The sequence below is a fragment of the Rhinatrema bivittatum genome, unplaced genomic scaffold, assembly GCF_901001135.1.
Source record: "Rhinatrema bivittatum unplaced genomic scaffold, aRhiBiv1.1, whole genome shotgun sequence".
Classification (NCBI taxonomy): Eukaryota; Metazoa; Chordata; class Amphibia; order Gymnophiona; family Rhinatrematidae; genus Rhinatrema; species Rhinatrema bivittatum.
The window spans coordinates 290216-314400 of NW_021820281.1; the positions used below are offsets into that span (position 1 = coordinate 290216).

General features: G+C 46.1%; 1 protein-coding gene across 1 annotated transcript in view; it reads left to right on the forward strand.

The window, feature by feature from the left end:
- LOC115081337 (C-type lectin domain family 2 member D-like) overlaps positions 1 to 24185 on the forward strand; it is a 52713-nt gene that overhangs the window by 27202 nt on the left and 1326 nt on the right. Inside the window, exons 2-4 of the mRNA XM_029585820.1 lie at positions 13478 to 13582; positions 21487 to 21653; positions 22357 to 22460. Coding sequence (XP_029441680.1) covers positions 13478 to 13582; positions 21487 to 21653; positions 22357 to 22460 — 376 coding nt within the window. The remainder of the gene's footprint in view (positions 1 to 13477; positions 13583 to 21486; positions 21654 to 22356; positions 22461 to 24185) is intronic.

Consider the following 24185-nt stretch of genomic DNA (forward strand, 5'->3'; position numbering starts at 1 on the left):
CTTTTCCCAGCATGCCATATCAGAGCTGCACAGCATGAGGAGGCCATGGCCCTGTGCATACAGTGTGACGAGGCCCCAGGGGACCCAAATCATGGCCCTACCCACTCGGTACCGGACCCCAGCCTCTCGAGCAGTACACCGAACCTAGTATTACACAGAAAGACCCCCCCCTCAAACGGGGCTCCCAAGGGACACGGCGCCCCTCAGTCTAGACCCAGCATCTATCTCCTGGGCGTAATTCTTCAAACACCGGCATACCTTCATCCACATACAATTGGGGCCGCCTATAATACGGCCTCAGGCTTCACCAGAGGACCTCAATATACCGGGACCCTCTAGGCCCAGGGAAGTGATCCCACCACCCAGAAGCCCCGCCTTCAGGGACACGGACATCTCAGATGAGGAGTCAGAACCTCTGGAAGAAGGGGAACTCCCTCCGGGGACATAAGAAGAACATAAGAACATGCCATACTGGGTCAGACCAAGGGTCCATCAAGCCGAGCATCTTGTTTCCAACAGTGGCCAATCCAGGCCATAAGAACCTGCACCAGGGGGACTACCCCATCGAACCATGAGACGCTTCTTCAAGAACAAGCTTCCAGCAACTAATTGATCTGGAATGGGAGGCCCCAGAAACTGTGGTCAAAGGGGACCGGGCTCTGGCAGCCATGTACCCTCTGGACTCAGCTGCCAAAGATCTCCTGGAATGGTCTGCACGGTCTCAAAGCGCACTACTGTGCCGGTGGAGGGAGAAGCAACGCTCAAGGACGCTCAAGACAGACGTCTGGAATCTATCCTCAAACAGTCCTTTGACGCCGCTGCTATGTCCCTACAGATAGCGGCCTGCTGTGCCGTAGTGATACGTGCCTGCCTTTCACAGACCAGGAGCAACACTCCTGGGGAAGCCATGGAACCAACAGTATCATTCCTCGCGGATGCTGCTTCCGATCTGATGCCCACCGCAGCTAGAGGAGGGTCATCAGCCGGGTCAGCCAGGAGGCAACTCTGGCTCCGTAACTAGTCAGCCGATGCGTCTTTCAAAATGATACTCACAAGGATGCCCGTCAAGGGATCCCTCCTGTTCGGAAGCAAACTAGAGAAACTTGCTAACAAATAGGGCGAGTCCCCCCTGCCACTGCTACCAGAGGACAGGAATAAGAGAAAACAACGACCCTTCCCCTGATCTTCCAGGGGCAGAGGCTCACAGTGCTTCAATCCATACAGAAACACTTATCAAGTGCCTCGTCCTACAGGCAGGAACCAGTCCTTCAGAACAAGCACAACAAAAGGGGAACCAGCTTGGGACCAGGCCCTAGCCACACCCCTCAATGAAAATCAGCCGACCAGTCCAAAGGAAGAAGCCATAGGGGGGCAGACTTTCCCTATTCTACCAAAGATGGGTCGAGATAACTTCGGACAAGTGGGTCCTAACCATCATTCGAGAGGGGTACTACCTGGATTTCATCCGAACCACTCCAGACAAGTTCGTGGAATCCCCCTGCCACGACCCCTCCAAGAGGGTGGCAGTGGAAGCTACGCTGACCAGATGACTAGCCCTAGAGGCCATAAACCCAGTACCTCCACAACAAATAAATACTGGGCATTATTCCATTAATTTTATCGTCCCCAAGAAAGAGGGAACGTTCAGGCCCATCCTGGACCTCAAGTCAGTCAACCGTCACCTGAAGATTCCCCGCTTCCGCATGGAAACCCTATGCTCTGTATTAAGGGCGATACAACCGGGAGAGTTTCTCACATCCCTGGATCTGTCGGAAGCCTACCTACACATTCCGATCCATCAAGAACATCAGCGCTTCCTATGCTTCAAAATCCTGGACCGTCACTACCAGTTCTGGGCACCATCCTTCGGGTTAGCCACAGCACCCCTGACATTCACCAAGATCATAGTGGTGGTGGTGGCAACACTGAGGATAGAAGGAATCCTCATACATCCTTTCCTAGACGATTGGCTGATCAAGGCGAAATCCCCAAAGGAAAGTCACCAGGCAACCAACAGAGTCAAAACTCTACTGGAGAGCCTCGGATGGGTAGTCAACGCAAAAAAGAGCTGTCTGCAGCCCTCACAGTCTCTAGAATACTTAGGAGTCTGATTCGACCCCCAAAGAGGACAAGGTCATCCTGACACCGACAAGGAAATCAAAACTGATGAATCAGTTACAAACCCTGCTGAGCGAACAGGATACCTACAAGTCTTCGGTCTCATGGCATCCACACGGGAAGTAGTGCCAGGGGCACGAGCTCACATGAGACCCCTACGATGCTCACTTCTATTGCGATGGAACCCACTGTCCCAGAACTACACCGTACGTCTACAGCTCCCGGGCTGAGTTCGCACCCAACTACGATGGCTACAAAACGGCCACCTGAGCCAGGGAACAAGACTATCCTCACCGACCTGGGTCCTGCTCACCACGGATGCCAGCCCACGAGAATGGGGAGCACACTGCGAGGAGCTAACTGTCCAAGGGCAGTGGAACGCAGAAGAGTTGGGATGGAACATCAATCACCTACCCTGTCTACAGTTCGGTCACAGACCCCGAGACAAAGCGGTCAGAGTAATGTTGGACAATGCCACAACAGTGGCCTCTAACAACCGTCAGGGAGGAACCAGAAGCCAACGGGCATCTCTGGAAATAGACCTAATGTCATGGGCATAATCGAATCGCCTGGAGATCTCGGCCATCCACATCGCTGGGAAAGACAACATCACGGCAGATCACCTCAGCAGAGAAGGTCTAGACCCAGGAGAATGGAAGCTGTCGGACCGCAGCGTTCTAACTGATAGTGAACCGTTGGGGGACACCAACCATAGACCCCCTGGCAAACTGGTCAAACACCCAAGTGCCCAATTCCTTCAGCCGCAGGCGGGAACCTCAGTCCCGGGGGATCGATACCCTGGTAGAGACCTGGCCACAGGAGACTCTGTTATACGCCTTCCCGCCGTGGTCCCTATTGGGCGCAATCATTCACAAGATAGAACAACACACGGCACCAGTACGTCTTGTGGCCCCGGACTGGCCAAGAAGACCGTGGTATGCAGACATGCGAAGACTACTGACAGGGACCCCCCTGCCACTACCTCCTCACAGGGACCTGCTCCAACAAGGGCTGACACTCCACTAGGATCCAGCTCGATTCTCTCTTACGGTCTGGCCATTGAGAGGACTCACTTGAGAAAGAGCGGACGCTCAGGGGCTATAATTGACACCCTACTCCGAGTATGCATGTTCTCCACATCTCTAACATACATAAGGATTGGGACAGTATTTGAAGCCTGGTGCGAGGACCATGACACCATACCACGTTCAGTCAAAATTCCCACGATCTTGGAATTCCTACAGATCGACCTATAGAAGGGATTGTCCCTCAACACCATCAAGGTAGAGGTGGCAGCATCGTCATGCTATAGAACCAAGAGCGAGAGCAACTGCATAGTCTCTCACCCGAATGTTTCCCGCTTCCTGAAAGGAGTCAAGCACATCCGATCACCCCTAAAGATGCCGGTACCTCTTTGGAACCTCAACCTGGTCCTGGATTTCTTATCAGGAGCCTCCTTCAGACCTCTCCGCGGCCTGTCTCTCCGACTGTTAACATTGAAGACAGCCTTCCTGCTGGCAGTTTGTTCAGCCCATCGTATATCAGAGCTACAAGTTCTGTCCTGCCGTGAGCTGTTTCTCAGGCTCACCCCAGGAACCATCCAGTTAGCACGGTTCCCTTGTTCCTCCACAAAGTGGTAATCTCACTTCTATCTCAACCAAACAACTCGCTAACATCACCAGATGAGCATAAGAGTTCGGAAGAAACCCGAAGTCTACACCACCTCAAGATTGGCAGACTCCTATCCAGATACCTGGAAATGTCAGAACACATACGAAAAATGGACCACTTATTCGTCCTTCACAACAGGAAGAGGCAAGGGGAAGCAACCTCGCGAGCAACAATAGCCCACTGGATCAAAGAAGTCATCGAGGTGGCCTACGTAGAAGCAGGCAAGCCACCGCCTTTACAAATCAGGGCCCATTCTGCTAGAGCACAGGCAGTGTCCTGGGCGGAAACCAAGATGCTGTCACCCGCCGAGATCTGCAGGGCATGGTCCTCCATCCACACCTCCAGGTTTTACCGCCTGGATGTTCAGGCTCGGGAGGACACAGCATTTGCAAGGGCAGTACTAAGTGGGTCACGGGCAGCCTCCCACCCAGTTCGGGAGTAGCTTTTATACATCCCATTGGTCCTGAGTCCATCTGCTATACGCTAGGAAATGGAGAAATACCTGATAATTTTGTTTTCCTTAGTGTAGACAGATGGACTCAGCATCCCACCCACGGCTGCCGTCACTCATGGAATTCTCGGGGGACATCCCCGGGAACGGGTGATTCAAGGGTAAACTATGCTTCTTTCATCTAGGACACCCATCCTACCGGGTGTCGATGTTTCTGGTTGAGGGCACTGGCAGTCTCCAGCTACAGCCACCTCAACCAGTTCAAGCTAATCAAGTTAATCAAGTTATTGAAGTTATTTTGTTAATTAAATCAGTCAGTCACACATATATCCACAATGCTTTTCGAGGAGAATACTGAAGAGCTGCACTTTCTGCAGGGGTACATGTACTAGGGCTGACGTCAGATTGAAATCTGATCCATCTCCAACTGCTATCAGGATTACACTATACCCATTGGTCCGGAGTCCATCTGTCTACACTAAGGAAAACAAAATTATCAGGTAAGTAATTTCTCCAATTGCAATGGAGAAGGTGCAGAGAAGGGCTACCAAAATGATAAGGGGAATCGAACAGCTCCCCTATAAGGAAAGGCTAAAGAGGTTAGGACTTTTCAGCTTGGAGAAGAGACGATTGAGGGGGGATATGATAGAGGTCTTTAAGATCATGAGAGGTCTAGAACGGGTAGATGTGAATCGGTTATTTACTCTTTCGGATAATAGACTAGGGGGCACTCCATGAAGTTAGCATGTGGCACATTTAAAATTAATCGGAGAAAGTTCTTTTTTACTCAACGCAGAATTAAACTTGGGAATTTGTTGCTAGAGGATGTGGTTAGTGCCGTTAGTGTAGCTGTGTTTAAAGAAGGATTGGATACGTTCTTGGAGGAGAAGTCCATTACCTGCTATTAATTAAGTTGACTTAGAAAATAGCCACTGCTATTACTAGCAACAGTAACATGGAATAGACTTAGTTTTTGGGTACTTGCCAGGTTCTTATGGCCTGGATTGGCCACTGTTGGAAACAGAATGCTGGGCTTGATGGATCCTTAGTCTGACCCAGTATGGCATGTTCTTATGTTCTTATGAACACTGTCAGAAAAGCTATAAGCGAAAATGTTTACCTTAATATGTATGTTTGGTAGCAGAACTTTACTACTTGTACACAATTTGATTTACAGTATCAGTATATAGCCTTTGTAAGAATAAAATAACTAAATAAACAGTATATTCAGGTCATTTTTTTCTTTTATTTCTTTTCTATGTACATTTTGTATGATTTTTGGGACAAAGGGAGGGTATCCTGTACCTTAAAAAGAGAAAAATGGGGTCATTTTTTGATTCAGATGTCAAACGTTAGTCAAAAACAAGTGTCAGATCTAACTCAATGAAAATTGTGTTCCCCGGTGTTTATTTCAAACCAGTTAGGGGTAGATTTTTAAAAAAAGCGCGTTCGCGTACTTTTGTTGGCACACCAGGCGCAAACAAAAGTACGCTGGATTTTATAAGATACGTGCGTAGGCGCGTGTATGTTATAAAATCCTGGATCGGCGCGCGCAAGGCTGCCGATTTTGGGCAGCCGGCGCGCGCCGAGCAGGCGTAACTTTGCAGGCGTAACTTTGCGTGCGTCGCCGGCAGCCCCGCTCCGTCCTCCGGTCCCGGGGGCTGGTCCGGAGGCCTCGACCACGCCCCCGGGCCAGCGCCCGCCCCTTGCCCGCCCCCGAAATGCCGCGGCACGCCCCCGAAACGCCGCATCGTTTCGGGGATGCCCCAGGACACGCCCCCTTCCGCCCCTTTTTGAAAGCCCCGGGACTTACGCGCGTCCCGAGGCTTTACGCACGCCAGCGCCCTATGCAAAATAGGCGCGCCGGCGCGCGCGGCCCTTTTAAAATCCGCCCCATAGAATGTACCACACATATGAAAAAGGTATTGATGGACACAGGGCCAAAATGATCAAATTGTTGGACATGTGCAAAATCGGTGTCCGAGCGTGCCACGAGAATCGCCGCACTTAGGACAATGTCCACTACCTAAATTCCCATATTTATTGGCCTGTGCAGAAGCAGCGTAAAACCTCTACAGAAATTTAAATTTAAGTTTCTGAAGAGGACTATGTAACACTAGGGACTGTGCAAGTGTAAAACATCCTTTGTAGTATGCTGAGGTTAATTTGGTTCCAAGTTCCCTATTTCAGGTGTCCACAAGGGCATCCCAACAGAGAGGAGTTTGATATTTGTTAAGCAGCTTATACCGAAAAGACAACTCATGTCAAATGGGGTCATCTAGATCCAGAAAGTCCGAGAGAAGTTCCCAGGCATAATTGAGGGTCAGGTAAAGTTAAGGATTGTACATAGTGGCACATTTGTAGGTATGTGTAAAAGTGCTGTGAAGGGAGACCATAACTCTCCTGGAGAGCCACATGAACTATGGCCCGAATGCCCTTTTCATACCATCTTTTAAACGTTATGTTTTACTTGCCAGATAGGAAGTCCTTGTTCCCCAATATAGGCAAAAAATGAGTAGTCTGTCGAGGAAATCCTAGCCTCTGACAAGACCAGCGCCATGCTGCTAGAGTAGGTCTGGTGAAGATGTAAGGGGAGTACTTGGTGCATTTTATGTAAGATATAAGAAAGCTGTAGGAGTTGAACTTGAAGAAGCTCAACAGCTAAAGGTGTAGAGTAACTAGTGCCCATAATCCAGTCAGTGGCGTGATGTAATAGACAAGCCACACTGTAGGCCTTTAGGTTTGCCAAACCCCAACCCTCCATGTTTTTTTGAATAGCGAAGTTTTAGTAAAGCTATTCAGGGCTTTCTTCCTCTCCACAAGAGCTGCCTCACCTGAGTATCTAGCCCCAGTAGTTCCCTTTTAGACCAGTACACTGGGAGTAACTGCATTGCATATAGCCATTGAGGAAGAAGCATCATTTGGTACAATGTCATTCGTCCTGCTAAAGTGATTGGCATATTTCGCCATTAGAACATAAGAACATAAGAAAATGCCATACTGGGTCAGACCAAGGGTCCATCAAGCCCAGCATCCTGTTTCCAACAGTGGCCAATCCAGGCCATAAGAACCTGGCAAGTACCCAAAAACTAAGTCCATTCCATGTAACCATTGCTAATGGCAGTGGCTATTCTCTAAGTGAACTTAATAGCAGGTAATTGACTTTTCCTCCAAGAACTTATCCAATCCTTTTTTAAACACAGCTATACTAACTGCACTAACCACATTCGCTGGCAACAAATTCCAGAGTTTAATTGTGCGTTGAGTAAAAAAGAACTTTCTCCGATTAGTTTTAAATGTGCCCCATGCTAACTTCATAGAGTGCCCCCTAGTCTTTCTACTATCCGAAAGAGTAAATAACCGATTCACATCTACCCGTTCTAGACCTCTCATGATTTTAAACACCTCTATCATATCCCCCCTCAGTCGTCTCTTCTCCAAGCTGAAAAGTCCTAACCTCTTTAGTCTTTCCTCATAGGGGAGTTGTTCCATTCCCCTTATCATTTTGGTAGCCCTTCTCTGTACCTTCTCCATCGCAATTATATCTTTTTTGAGATGCGGCGACCAGAATTGTACACAGTATTGAAGGTGCGGTCTCACCATGGAGCGATACAGAGGCATTATGACATTTTCCGTTTTATTCACCATTCCTTTTCTAATAATTCCCAACATTCTGTTTGCTCTTTTGACTGCCGCAGCACACTGCACCGACGATTTCATATAGCTCTATACTTTAAGGGCTGCACAAAAGCCAGAATCTGGGGGATTAGAACTCCAAAGTATACTATGGAGTTTGCTACCCGGGAATCGGAAAATCCTCCTGAATTCATGTGTGTGCTTCTTGAATTAAAGCCTTCCAAGATATCTGTGAGCTACTAATGTGAACAGGGAGCTCATCGGTGAAGGCTACCAATTTATAGGGTGCTGGTTCACTTGGACGCTGAGAGATTCCTTTGAAATGATTATTACTCCTGATGTAATTTAACAGGGGTTCTAAAGTAAGAATAAAAATCAGTTGGGATAAAGGGCAACCTTGCCGGGTCCCCCGATGTAGTTCAAAGGGAGCCAAAAGAGTCCCGTTGCCTAGCACTGAAGCCTTTGGACTATACTATAGTGCTGTCAGCACCTGGTGCAAATAGCCAGTGATACCCAAGGAGTCTAAGGTGGCAAACATAAAGGATCAACTAATGCGATCAAATGCTTTTTCTGCATCAAACCTAATCAACAATCCGGTGCTTTGTTAAAGGCCTTAGGGCGTGTGATCGTAGGAAGGACATCTGGCAATGAGTTCCAGCAGTGAGGGCCAGCTCCTGAGAATGCTCTCTCTAGTAGACGAGAGGTCTGCTACTTCCAAAAGGAGTTTATTGGCTGAGCGCAAGGACCTGGGGGGGGGGGGGGGGGGGGTTATGTATTCACAGTATGGTGCTGACTCAGACAGACATATCACTGTTTGGAATAAGAATTTCAACTTTTGTAGTGCATGTGCCGATGCATAGGGAGCCCGTGCTGTGCCTTCAGGATCAGGGTGATATGATCACGCGGTTTTGTGCCCGTCGGTAAACGATCGACAGACTTTTGGACTATCTCCAATGCCCTGATGGAGCAAGCTGGTAACGCAAGGTATAAAGCATTGCAGTGGTTCAAGCCATTTAGAATAAGAGCTTGGAGTAGAAAATAAGATTTTTCTTTTTTTTTTTTTCTTTATTTATCAATTTTTTCATTACAAAAATCTAACATTTTTGCAAATAAGAAAAAGATGGATTAACAATCTGTAAAGTCCTACAAAAAAAACTGCATCAAGGCATTATCTATATAAACAAATATTTTCCATATAACCATAAATCAATAGTCTCAGGACTCCCAGAAATCTATAGAGAGAATTACAGGATTAACATAAATTCAAAAAGGAAAATAGCATTAACACGCAAACAACAAAACGTTTCATGTATTTGTGGGAGTAGATGTAGCTGTTTTTCTCAAATCTATAAAAATCCTTAATTGCTCTGGGGCTAAAAATATAAAGATTTCTCCCCCTCTCTTTAGGACGCATTTACATGGAAACTTAAGCATAAAGAAAAAACCTAGACCAACAACCTCTTGACGTAGGGCTAAAAAGGCCCTTCATCTAGTTTGTGTAGATGCTGCCAAGTCGGGGTAGATTTTAACATTAGCATTCATAAATGAAACGGGAAAACTTCTAAAATATTTTCTCATTACTAGTTGTAAATCAGTTAAGGAAATGAAGGACACCAGGAGCGTAGCTCTTTCTAATACTTCAGTGGCTGAATTTTCTATTATTTCGGTGAGGTTCCCCTGCCAATTCTGTCCGCCAGTTGTTGCTGCAGACTTTGGGAGAAAGTAACATGTATTTGTTGATGGAAGCTCTTCCTGGATAAAACCCAGTATTTCCCGCATAAAAGTTTTGGGGTTTCTCCAATAACTCTGGGGAAATTTAGTAAGCGCAAATTTAATTGCCTAGATTTATTCTCTAGTAGTGTTTCAATCCTTTTTGCCAGAGTTTCTCTATCTCTGACTGTGGCCGCTTTGAAGTCTAAAGTCCCAGAGTCCTTCTCTTCTAAAGCAGTAACTTTAACAAGTAAATAATTTATTTGGTCTTGCATCTGTGATGTGGTTGTAATATTTTGTTGTATTGAGTGCTCCAATCTAGTATTGAAACTATTAAAGGTAGACAGAATTCCAGCCATCATATCCCACAAAGCGACAAGTGTGACGACTTGAGGGCGTTCGGGGACTACCAAAGGAACAAATTCAGGTATTCCTCCTCAAGGGACTGGCAGAGCTCTTCCCGTGGATTCCATCCCTGTTGTTCCTGGTCCCAGCCCAGTTCATGATGTTCCACCGCTGTCGTGATCCCAGGAGTTTCCGCAACAGTTTGTCCTGCTTCTACCAAATCCGCGGTTACCGTCCCCTCTGCATTCAATCTGGAAGAGATTCCCCTGAAAGACGATCCGGGCTGCAATGCCTGCTCTATCCTCTGTGTCGGCGTTTGCCTCAGGTCGGGGCTCAAGGATAACTCCTCCGCCGGCTCAAACGAAACTTTCTCTCCGCTTAGCACATCAGGATCCTCATTCCTCGGATCTTTTGTTGTTGGGCTTAGGAAGCTGGTGATCTCTTGTTGAACCGTCAATGAAGATAAGGATACTGATGGGAAAACCCATATTTTTCCTTTTCTTTTAGCAGGCATATTCTTAGTGGAAATAGTAAGTTTGACGGAGCTTCAAGAGTCCCTGTTTTCCCCACCACTCAGCGTGCCACCATCTTGGGAGTCCTGAGTGTGCCGAAAATCAGATTTTTCAAGCAGGGATTTTAGGTGGTGTGGTGCATAATTTGTAAAATTTCTGCTTTTAAGACAGAATTAATTTGAGCCTTCATAGATAGAGTAGAATCAATAATGACTTCTAAATTTCAAATTTTGTGCTCGGTAGGTATACAGGTTCGATAGAATAATAATTTCAGTCTTGTGGGTGTTATGTTGATGTTTATTGTGTGTGAACCAGCACGTCACAAAGTTCATGTATAGGGAAATCAAGTCAAAGGTGTAATCCCAAGAACGGTCATAAGATATTAAAAAAAAAACAAAACCTGGATATCATCCATGTTCAGTTTGAAATTGACTCCTAGGCAGGGAGGAATTTTGCATAAAGGTGAGAGATATATGTTGAAGAAAGTGATTGAGAAGGACACCAGGAAGAGGGTGCAGTGCCCATTCTGACGTAAACCAGTTTAAGACTGTACCTGTGACCTCTAGGGATTGAAACCGAGAAATGAGAATCATATGCTCCAGAATGTCAGACACAACGGATGTGCTCAAGAGGACCATTGGGTAGTTAACATTCACGTGAAAACCCCTTAGAACTGTGTCAGCATTAGATAGCGGAAGAGTCTCCGTGCTGGGCCCCCTATGAAAACGAAACCAATCATTATTGACTGCTCCTCCAGAAAACCAAGAAAACTTGCTCAAGGACCTGAATTGCTTTTAAGAGGAAGGGCAGTGATGAAATGGACCAGTAAAGAAAAGTACAGGATCAGCATTAGATTTCTTCAGAATAGGTCTGACTATGGCTTGTTTCAAAGAGGAGAGATCGGTGATGTTTGCAGTAGATGGGCTAACATCATCCTTGACAGTTTTCAGGCTGGCAGTGGGACATGGGTTTAAGAGAGAGGAACAGGGTCTCAGTCAGGCGATAACACAGGAAATCTCATTCGCTGTGATGGGATCGAAGGCGTCCCGGGTAGGACATCTAAGTGCAGTCTTTTTGGTTGGGAGGGAGGCAGTAGGTGGAGAGCTATCACAAATTTATTTAGTTTTTATTTATTTAGACATGTTATATACCGTTGTTCCATGAATAGATCACAACAGTTTACAAAGTGTCATTCGTAGTCATAACTCGACAAACAGATAAACAAGGATTGACCTTAGAGGTGGTATTCGTAGGCACGCGTTAGTATCTATCAAGTGAAATTTTCTAGTACATATTAGTAATTGATCTAGTACATAAGGCAAAGTGTACAAGTAATTAAATCAAACTAATAGTTTTCACATCTTAGACAAATCATTTGAACCTTCTCAATAAAGAAATTAGCAAATTGGTTACATTTGTCAGAGGCAGTAGCTAAGTCAAAGCTTTCTTTTGAGGCAGATAGACATTTGACTGCATGAAATAGTTCATAAAGGTTGTTGCCAACTGCATGTATAAGTTAAAAATAATTTAAACTGCTGGAGGGTGAAACCATGATTCAGAGACTGATACATAAGAAGTGAAATAAAATAGGAACATAAAGAGTTGCCATTCTGAGTCAGACCAAAGGTCCATCAATCCCAATTTCCTTTTTCCAACCGTGTCCAATCCAGGTCACAAGTACCTGGTAGGATCCCAAGAGGTAGAGAGATTCCAAACTGCTTATCCCAAGAAAAAGCAGTGGATTTCTGCAATTCTGCCTTTAATAATGGTTTATGGCTTCGCTCCAGGAACTTGTCCAAACCTTTTTTAAACACAGCTACACTAACAGCTTTCACCACATCTTCTGGCAATGAATGCCAGAGGATTTATGGAAGTTCCAGTAGATTTTTATTGCATGTATTTTAAAGTTCAGAGCTGCCATATTACATTATTTTCTCAGTACAAAACACACAGACTTCTTTCTTGCTGGTTCTGTTTAGTTGTCCAGCTGATGTAGTGCTTTCAAATATTTTAGAAGCTCTTTATAGGATTCAACAGTTGCCTTTGGGGTAGATTTTGAAAGGGTTATGCGCATAAGATACGCACGTAATCCACGAAAACCTACCCCTGCGTGCACCAAGCCTATTTTGCATAGGCTCGGCGGCGCACATAAGCCCAGGGATGCACGTATGTCCCGGAGCTTCGAAAAAGGGGCGGGCCTGGGGTGTGGGCGGGGCGTGGAGACGAGGTGGGGCCGAGTGCTCTGGCACAGTGCGCCGGCACCAGCCGGCGTCGCGGGACATACGTGCGAAATAAGATAGGGGGGATTTGGTAGAGTTGGGGGGTGGGTTAGATAGGGGAAGGGAGGGAAATGTGGGGGGGACCCAAAAAAAAGCTCCCTCCAAGGCTGCTCCAATTTCGGAGCGGCTTCGGAGGGAACGGGGAAAGCCATCGGGCCTCCCCTAGGGCTTGGCGCGCAAGGTGCACAAGTGTGTACCCCCTTGTGTGCACCGACCCCGGATTTTATAACAAGCATGCGGCAGCACGTGCATGTTATAAAATCGGGTGTACATTTGTGCGCTCTGGGTTGCTTGCACAAATGTACCCCACGCGTGTAACTTTTAAAATCAGCCCCTTTATGCACTGTGAGAAATTTGGGATGCTTATGTGCTGTTTGTCATTAGAAGCCTGAGCCACATTCACCTGTAACTGAGAGAAAGCAGCTGCAAAGGAGACCTTTCAATCCAAGGACAGAGGCCCTAAGGATTGGTTAACAACTTTATTCATCTCTTCCCCCAAAATACTAAAGAAACCCCGCCACAGTAATAGTTATAAGAAATAAAATAGCTTCTGAATGACCAGAGGAGAAGCAGTAGAGCTGGCATTGAGGGTTGCACAGTATTTGGGTCCTGTGTCTGTCTCTTAGCTGTGTGGGGAGCGTGGAGGTAAGGAAGCCACCTCCGTCCTATTCCTTAGAGAGATGTGGAGATGACCCAAAGGCTTCCTAGCAGTTTTCAACCAGTGAAATCCTCTCTTTCTCCTTTCTGTGTTTCAGGCAAGGCAGACTTCCTCTGCAGAAGGATTCTCGTGCCCATGATCATTCTGGTGCTACTTACTGCTCTGATTCTGGCTTTGATTCTGGGTATAATAGTCCAGGCAGGTAAGGGAGATGCACCGGGATACTTTCTGCACGCAGCGCCGCACAGCGGGAGGGATAGAACCACAGTGCTGAGTAACTGCTCCTGTATAACAGAAAGGAAAGGACAATTTACAGGGTTTTAAGGTCATTGAACAGATTGCAGGCCAGATCTCTATTGGACTAACCTATGGCATTTGTTGGCTTTCAGGATGTAGACTCTCTTTATCCGGGCGGGGCAGTGGACAGAAAGCAGGTCTGTATGCAGAGAGCGAGATGTGTGCTCTGCTAGGCTTGGGGTGGTACCAGAGGTTTACCTAGAGCAGAGGTTCTCAACCAGTGTGTCACACACTCACTGCTCTTCCCCCCCCCCCCCCCTTTCATCTCAGCAAGATAAACACTGCAGCCATTCCTGCCCGGGCTATCAACACATTCAAGCTCCGAGGGGAATGGCAGCAGTGTTTGTGGAAGCCGGCAACAGGAACACTGTCTTTTCTTCTTCCTGCCCCTGTGGCTCGGAAGAGGAAGTGATGTTTACCAGGTACGTGGAAAGAAGAAAAGACCTTGCATGCTGCTGCTGCTGCAGAAAGGCTCTCCCTGGCCCCGCTACACTCAGCAGTTTGCCTGTGCTGCGAGAGAAAGAGATTGGTCTGGGAGGTGATTGTTGTGTGTGTGTGTGTGTGTGTGAGGAAGAGAGACTGGTCAGGGAGGTGACTGGTGTGTGTGAGACAGAGACTGGGCAGGGAGGTGTCTGGTGTGTGTGAGACAGAGAATGTGTGTGAGTGACTGGTTGTGGGCCCTAAGGAAGAGGACTGTGAGGACAGAGATTCAGCAGCCCCTGCTGCTTCTGGTGAGTGCTATTGGCCTACAAGGGAAAGGAGTAGGAGAGTTACTGGAGAGGTAAGTAAAGGTGGCTTTTTAAGTTTATCTTTCTTGATTGACTGCCACTTTAATTATTGGGTATTATGTGATGTCTGCTGTTAGAAATATTTTATTGGTGTTTGGAGAATTTTTAATAATTTTGAAAATGTTTAATGATTGGATGTTATTCCATTTATCAGTTGTTTTGAAACATTTATTATATTCTAGTTTTAGAATTATTTTATATTTCTCGGGGAATGTATAAATAGAAATGTGGAGACAAAAACTAACTGGAAATAGCAAGAAGCCAAATTCTGTATTTACTGCAACAACGCAAAAACAAAAACATTAGCTTTATGGTCACTTTATTCTGTATTTGGTGAGGGTCTGTCTGTGTTCTGCGTGTGTGACCCAGCTAAGGGTGTTCTGCAAGCCTGCAGTTTCTTGGTGGGGATCTATAGCAGCTTGGCTTGTTCTGTTTTCCTAATAGGAGGTGTATTGGTGTTTAGGGCCTGGTGTAATTTTTGCAGTGCTGCCTTTTCATAGGTAGGGTTGTTACTGTTTGAGTTCCATAAAGCAGGTATAACTTTGTGTACATTATTTCAGATACTGGAAGTCTGTTAGGTGCTATATTTCTGTTTTGCATAGAATGCATAGTGTTTTTTTTGGGTTTCCATTCCAGTTTCTGTCTCCTTATTTGTAATTTGTGGTCTTTCTGTACTTGGTGAAGGTCAATTCTATGTGTGTGACCGAGGTGAAGTATTTTACTAGCATGTAGGCATTTGTATCAATCTTATTTGTTGCGTTTTCTCAAAAGACATGCATTGGTGGTAAATTACTGTCTTTTCATAAGGAGGGCTAGTCACCTGGTAGGCGAGAGTATTTATGTTACTGTTTCTGAGATGTCACCAGAAATATATTTTTTGTATGGTAAATTCAACGGGGAATGTCCTTGTTCTGTTCTGCAACCATTGTGTTATAAGTAGGGAGGCCTTAGGAAGGCCTTGCATTCTGTTATATAAGGGAAAAGCTAGGAAAGTGATCCCAACTTGAGGGGATTGTGTGCCCTTGGGCCTTGGCAAGATCCAAGAAGAATCCAAGACACCACCGAGGATTGGCGAGACGTGTCCAAGCATGGATGAAGACAAAGTCTAACCCTCTGCCGGACCTGCATGCTTCTGGAAGCCAACAACTCTATGTTGGTTAGTGAACAGTCCTCTGACCGTTCCCAGCCCTTTCGGACCTGCCGCTAGGTATCTGCAAGAAGCAGCAGGCTGGACTGAGGATGAGGTAGACGGAGGCCTTGTGTCACAAAAGACTCAAGAAGTAGACGAGAAGACTCTGGATGTGGACAAGTAGCTTGGAAGACTCGAGACAAGGAATTAGGAAGACTCTGGATGAGACAAGAAGCTGGGAAGGATCTGTTGCATTCGTGCCTCTTCTCGCCCTCTCTCCACCCTCTCTAGCTTGGGAGTGACTCCCTTCGGCTCTGACGGACAGATGCAGCTGCAGCTTCTCCCTACCTCTTGGTCCCGGTGTCCCCGGGCTGGCTTGACGCTACGGATCCGCCATGTTCCTGATGATGTAAGGGCGCGCGTGCACACTCCAGACTTTGTACGAGTAAGGGCGCGAACCTCGGGGGCGCCCCCCCCCCCCCCGTAGTGACGTCATCCATTTTCACTTTAAAAGGTCTTTGCTAACTTCTAGCGAGTTAGCAAGGAACTCCATTTGTACTTGCTTCGGCAGTCCACGCTACTTGCAACAATGATCCGAGTCAGCCAGGGGAATTCTCCACTGCTCGGACTTTTCAAATTTACTAGGACTTACCCGCTCCACGGGGGCTCTGCTCTCTCTTCTTGATTTCAGATTGCCAAGATGGGATCTGGTACTCGCTCCTCGAGGGCCTATGTCCTTGAATACTCAGAAGACACCTCATTGCCTGAAAGCGATCGCAGACGTAAACACAGTGAGTTCTATTGTAAATTAGAGATGTGCAATTGTTTATCACGAATTAGGCAATTACAAAGAAATTGCCTAATTCGTCCTGGTTCGGGGGCCCCGAAACCCGAAAAGGATTTTCACCGAACTTCGGGGAAAATCCATTTTTCGGGTTTGTATGGGGAGAGAGGCACTTTTTTTTTTTAAAATTAAAAACCACCCCAAACATTAATATTAACTATAATAACACCCCCCCCAATCCCGATCCCTCCCCAAGACTTACCCACATCCCTGGTGGTCCAGCAGGGTCCCGGGTGCCATTTGTCCCTCCGTGGCGTGCCCAGAATGCTAGTGCTAGCCACGCTCAAAATGGTGCCGAATAGCCTCTGAACTACTATGTCACAGGGGCTACCGGCGCCATTGGTCAGCCCCTGTCACATGGTAGGAGAACCGACCAATGGCACCGAAAGCCCCTGTGACATAGTATGGGCAAAGGCTATCGGCGCCATTTTGATTATTGGCAGCCGACGACGACATCACTCCCGGACCCCCGCTGGACCCCCAGGGATTATTGGCAAGATTTTTGGCCAGCTTGGGGGGGCCTCCTGACCCCCCCAAGGCTTGCCAATAATCCCTGGGGGTCCAGCGGGGGTCCTGGAGCGATGTCGTCGTCGGCTGCCAATAATCAAAATGGCGCCGATAGCCTTTGCCCATACTATGTCACAGGGGCTTTCGGCGCCATTGGTCCGTTCTCCTACCATGTGACAGGGGCTGACCAATGGCGCCAGTAGCCCCTGTGACATAGTAGTTCAGAGGCTATTCGGCACCATTTTGAGCGTGGCTAGCACTAGCACACTGGGCACGCCACGGAGGGACAAATGGCACCCGGGACCCTGCTGGACCACCAGGGATGTTGGTAAGTCTTGGGGAGGGATCGGGATGGGGGGGTGGTGTATGTAATGTATTAAAATTAATTTAAATCCGTGGGGTGGGGGTTTTTTTAGCTTTGTTTTCCCGCATCATTTTTTGGCCCGGTTTCTGTTTTCCCCGTTTAGTTTTTTTTGTTTTTTTTTTAAACTAAACGATAAAAACCGAACTTTACCACGAAGTAACCGAGTCAAAAAACGACCCGGTAGCAAAACACGAAGCACATCTCTATTGTAAATAGGAATCTGTACTCGCTCCACAAGGGCCTACATTCCTATAGCTCTGAAGACTCCCTTCCGTCCAAGACATTATCGCAGGTAAGGAGATCGTGAGTTATATTGGCAAGCTTGCAGATAGGAACCGGTACTCGCTCCATGAGGGCACATGTTCCTAGAATCCTTTACAGACTCTCTTCTACTCTAGAAGCCATTTCATATACAGCTATTGTGAGTTCTTATTACAGACTGTTTATAGGAACCAGTGCTCGCCTACGGCTCCTGTTCCTGAATGTACTGAAGACTCTCTGTTGCATAGAGACCATTGCAGACATCTACCATTGTGAGTTTACCATCTTGTATCCAGTATACCCTGTCTACTCACTACTTCTAGTCTCTCTCTACAGCTCAGCAACCCAGAGATTATATTCTAGTATCAGGACTTCAGCCCTGCCGGACACATCGACTCACTACTGCCACCACTGGTGGTTCAGCTTCCAGCCTAATAAAGAACTATTTGTGTTTATTTCATGTTCCAGCCTAGCCGGTGGTTCCTCTCAGGATCTCCTCCTGGGGGCGCTGTCATCTGCCATCAGCCCAGGGATTCACATTTCCTCCAATTGTTCATTCCTTACATTACTGTCACTCTGTGGGAGCCAACCACTATAGACCACTAACACCACTTACGGAAGTATTATATAGATAGCTACCTTCTCTTTCTATGGGACTTGCCAGCAGCCTATATATTTATTTATTTATTTATTTATTTCAAATTTTTATATACCGGCATTCGAGACAGCAGTCACATCATGCTGGTTCACATAAAACAGGGGTGCATAGAAAACATAACTATAACAAAGGTGCTGAAAAGGCAGTTACATATAACAGAGTGATAAGAACTTGGATGAGAAGGAAGAGAAAGGATAGGTTATTAAATTACATATGTAAAACAATAGAATGGATAACCAAGGTGTAGTTGGAGATTAGTTGACTATGTTGGCGTCCGGGAAGGCTTGTAAGAATATCCAGGTCTTTAGTCTTTTTTTGAAGGTTGAGATGCAAGGTTCTGTTCTGAGATTTGAGGGGATGGAGTTCCATAACGGAGGGATGGCTGTAGAGAAAGCCCGGTCTCTTAGTGAGCAGTGTCTGGTAGATTTGGACGGTGGTACCTGTAGCGATCCCTTGTATGCATCTCTTGTCGGTCTTGATGAGTTGTGTAGTCGGAGGGGGATCTGAAGGTCGATGGGAGCCAGTTGGTGGGTGATTTTGTATGTGGTGAGAATGGCCTTGTATATTATTCTAAAGTGTATAGGCAGCCAATGGAGGCTCTTTAGTATGGGGGTTATGTGGTCCCTTCTCCTGGTATTTGTCAGAATTCGTGCAGCTGCATTTTGCACCATCTGGAGCGGTTTAGTGTATGAAGCGGGAAGGCCGAGTAGGATGGTGTTACAATAGTCTAATTTTGAAAAAATAATTGTTTGTAGAATGGTTCTAAAATCTTGGGCATGGAAAAGAGGTCTAATTCTTTTCAGCACTTGTAGTTTGTAGAAACAGTCTTTGGTGGTTTTGTTAATAGTGGCTTTGAAATTCAGGTGGTTATCAATTAGGACTCCTAGGTCTCTCACTTGTGTGATTTTTGGCGTAGCTTGTTGTGCAGAGGTGATGGTGTTATTTTCTGAGGCGATGAGCAGGAGTTCAGTTTTGCCGGAGTTTAATACCAAATTTAAGCTGGTGAGGAGGAGTTTAATTTTTTGAAGGCATGTATCCCAGTAAGCCAGAGTTTTTGCGAAGGAATCCTTAATGGGTATCAGGACCTGGATATCGTCCGCGTAAAGGTAGTGTTTGAGGTTGAGGTCGGTGAGAAGTTGGCATAATGGTATAAGGTAAATGTTAAATAAAGTAGGAGACAGGGAGGACCCCTGTGGGACTCCTACTGACGACGGATGTTGAGAGGATTCTTTGTTCTGTATCTTGACCTTGTATCCTCTATTGCTGAGAAATGATATGAACCAAGATAGTGCTGTGCCTGAGATGCCTATGGAGGCTAACTGGTTAATGAGTAAGGCATGATTGACGGTGTCAAAGGCTGAAGAAAGGTCCAGTAGGATCAGTAAGAAGGCTTGCCCTTTATCGAGGCCCAGGATGAGGTGATCCGTTAAGGAAATGAGGAGGGACTCCGTGCTTAGTGTTTTGCGGAAACCATATTGTGATGGGAATAGGAGGTTGTTTTCTTCAATGTAGTTTGAGAGTCGGGTGTTCACCAGTTTCTCCATAATCTTAGCTATGAAGGGGAGGTTGGCGATAGGTCTGTAGTTGTTTGGGTCATTAGGATCATATATAACAGATTGCTACTCCGTAGCGGAGGCATGATAGATTGCTATCTCATTAGTGAAGTACAATATACCTATTGTTGGCTCCTCTCCTCAGAAGAGTATCATTGAACAGATTGCCAACTTCTCTTCCCTGGGGAGTTGATCCATAACAGATTGCTACCTTCTTCCCTTACAGGAGCATCTATCAGCAGTTCACTAACAGATTACTAACTCTGCCCTCCTGGCGGAATAAGCACTACAGATAGTTAACTGCTCCCTTCCGGAGGAGCAGATCATGACAGATTGCTAACACCTCCCCCTTTCAAGAGAAAAGCAGAACAGATTGCTAACTCCTCCCCTCTGGAGGAGGAGAGCATAACAGGATCAGACAGTGGCACTGTCTCTTAGGGCACCCTACACAGCCCACCGTCATGGGCGCACCCAATAGGCTGGTCACAGATCCCCCTGTCACTCTGCGCACCCTATACAACCTCGAAGGCTGGTCGCGGACCATGCAGAGAGCGGGAAGAGCGCAAGAAGGGAATCCAGCTGAGAAGAATCTCCAATGACGAAAACAGGAACCGACAAGACGGATTTACTCCAACAAGGTGTCATCTGGAGAACCAAAGGAGTTGGAGGGTCAAGAGGACTCGAAATAAGCGAAGGAGGAGCGGAACCTCAGAACATCAGGAAGTGGAACATCAGGAAGCCTGGCCTGGTAACCTCGAAACATGAAGACATGGAACATCAGGAAGCCACAGGAAATGATGAAGACCCAGAAAGCAAGACGAGACATGGAGCTCCAAGGAAGAACGAAGACCTGACAGAGCGCTGGAAGACGAGATTTCCAGGAGCAGGAAACTCCAATGCAAGGCCACCAGGAGTGCAGGAGAAGCCCTTATATAGGGCTGAACGAGGAAACAGTCATTAGGTGGGGCCGGGGCATATCCGGCCGCTGGCCCTTTAAATCTTGTGAAGAGGCACAGCCCGCGCCTTAGGAGCAGGAAACAGGAAGCTGTACAGGACCATGGTCAGCTGCCCTGCACAGATGCCAATGACGGAAAAGCAGGGCTGGTCGAGGAGCAGGCCCCGACGCCGGGGACGGCTCCCTGCCTCAGAAGGCAGGCTGGAAGGCAGCTGCAAACCGCAAGGGAGCCTGAGGACCACGTCCTCTGGGCCTCAAAGTGGAGGAAAGCAGCTGCGGCACTCTCTGCCACTATGTAGAGCAGAAGCTGTGGCTCCTGCCGCGAAGAACGCCGGCATGCCCTGCGCCAAGCAGGAGAAAGCAGCACAGCAAAACGGAGGTGAGAAGCCTGCTCGCGGAGGAATCTCCGCAGGCAGGAATCATAACACATTGCTGGGGGGGTCAGGGTTGTTCCTGTAGTTAGAGAGTATATGGTTACATTTAGCCCCGTGACGATCATGTGTTGAGTGTGTCATGCATGTGAGAACCATCTGTCAGGTGTGTTTCGACAGAAAAAAGGTTGAGAACCACTGGTATAGAGGATTTCCTTAAATAAATAAAATAAAAATGAATGTCCTCTTTTATACAATTAAAGAAACCAGAAGTGCGTGTGTGGGGAGAGATTGAAGGCTGAACGCTGCGGGAGGAGAGAGTTTAATGTCTGATACAAGGACAGTGTCTCTGACCTGTGATTATTCTCTCCTTCTATAGTTACCTCGGCCCGCCCTCCTCCCCCAGATCCCCGTGCAGACGGCTGGATCTGGTACAGAAGCAAATGTTATTTTTTCTCTGAGGACCCAAGAGATTGGGACACTGCCCAGAGCTTCTGCACCTCTCACAACGCCTCCCTCGCTCACATCAAGACCCTGCAGGAACTGGTGAGTGTGAGGGATCCCTCCCACAGCAGCCTGGGAAGGAGGCACATGTCTCTAGAGAAATGGTAGTGGTCCTTGGTATGAAGTAGGTTTGAGTTCACCCCCCCACCCCATAGCTCCATTTTCTGCTGAAGTTACTGGGCTGCACAGCGCACACCCAGATCATTTATTTGGAAAGGGGATGGCTTTGTACACAGGAGCTGGGATCTAATGGTTATTACTCTGAAGGGTAAGCCCACTTGGAAAGAGATAGAAACTAGATAGGAAACAGGCCATGCATGATGGGTCCTTGATGAAAACCGGATGAGGAGAAAGGAGGCTTGAGTTGGGATGACTCCCTGATGAGAACCAGGAGAGAGAGGAGTAAGTAGCTGGGTCATGCATGATGATTCCTCACAGGGAACTGGATAGGGAGAAGAGAGACCATTTGTTATTTATTCCTTGATAATAGCTGGATGAGGAAGGAGTAAGGAGAGTGGCAATGCATGATGGGAGCTGAACAGGAAGTGAAGTTGTGCATTACGATTCCCTGATGAGAGCCAGAAGGGAGGGGAGTACAGAGAGAAGCTGTGTAGGGTTGAGCGAGACGTGTAACTTACTTCACACGTAGGGCAGGGTTTGTTCTAGGGAGACACGGCTGGGCCTTTAATATCAGGGAGCCCCTCGTGGAAGCAAAGCTGACAGGTCCTGCTTTTATTTTTGCAAGGATTTCACAATTCACCGTAAAGGCCGCTCCGATCACTGGATCGGTCTGAGAAGAGAGCAAGGGCAGCCGTGGAGATGGACGGATGGATCGGAATTCAATAACACGTAAGTCTTGGTGAATCCCATGCATTAATGCGATGTGCAAAGTGCCCGGAGCTTGCAGGAGTTTCTCATTGACTAAGGGCCTTAAAACATTAGTCCCACATGGCTTGGCTCTCATTGTGGCACCTGATGGTTGCCCCTATCAGCCCTCGAGACATTGGGAAGGAGAATCCTGTTGCTCAAGGCTTCTGAGCCAACAAGGCCATTTATTTCCTGAGAAGAAAGCCTGGAATCGGTGTTTCCTTTTGCACGTTTCAAGAAAACAAACCGGCAACCGATCCAAGATGGTTGATGGCAACAAACACAAGTAGTTGAATCTGTATAAAAATGGACTTTATTGAATCTTGCCCGACTCTGGCCGAGTTTCGCTCATCCGAGCTGCCTCAGGGGCTGTTGCAAACAAATAAAATGAAAGACACACATACATATATATTTGAAACAACAAATAAAATGAAATATGTAGTATTATATAAATATTAAATCATATTAAATAATAAGAAAATAAATATAAACAGACATACTTATATGTAAAAACATCAATGGAATTGACTTCAAACATGTATGCATAAATATAAATGTGTGTACAAATTTAAATAAAAACAGATGGAATAGTATTTTATTGTGTAATGTGAGTTTATAAATCGATCCGAGGCTCCCCCCCTTCCCCCCTTTTTTTAAAAACGGCTGTTGGATACATTTTTTAATACACTTCTTAAACACATCGGTTGAATCCCCTTTTTATAAACACATTGTGGCAACACATTTTTTATAACTATTTTTAGGAGTTGATAGCAGTAAGTTGTACAACGGATGATTTTTAAGGTCAATATTAGGTTTGAGGTTGTATATTAACTGCATGCCTTTTAGTATTCTTTGGCGATTCTTTTATTTACATATTCACTATAGCGGTTTTATGAGTAAGAAACAGTTTACTGTTACCCAAAACTAATTTTAATAGTTTTGACGATTATAATCACATCCTGGGTACTTTACAGATATTTTTAATTAATAGCATTTTCAGGAACACTGGAAGTGCATTGCTATGAAAGTGCTTTACAGTCCCCGCTGCCTGAGGCAAAGTTAATCGCGGCTGTATGAAAAAACCACAAGTGTTGAATTACATTTTTGAATTCCATTTTTAAATATCGTTTTTTAGCTTGTATTTCCTACAAGAAGAATAGCTTGAGATATGTAAGGTAATGTTACTAATGGCATCTCTTATTGATCTTAATGATGTTATTTTATTCTTTGGCTTTTTGTAAGCACTGAATCGCTATTGCACTTACAGTGGTGTTGTTAAAAGTGGCTGGTTAAAAAAGGAGATTCCATTGGTAAAAACAGATTCAACAGTTTGTATAGGTAATACATTTTTAATATTTCAATATATTTATGGCATTTTTTCATTAATATATATGATTGTGCCAATGGTGTCATTCATTTTTCATTTTATTGTATTTTTTGTTCATTTGAAGTTAGTTTTTGCTGATGCTTCTCTAAAGTATCATATGAGAGATCCATGCTAATCTGAGCCAATTCAAGTGGCTCTCAAGGTATTTATTTTGTATTTATTTATTTGTCCACAAGGTGGTAGTTTTAATATTTTAGGAGCACCCTGAAAACCATCCACATGCACTATTTTTGCACTATATTTTCTCTTATTCTTTTTCTTTTTCTCTTTCTTCTCTCTTTTTTTCCCCCTTTTCTTATATATTTTTTTATATTATTTTT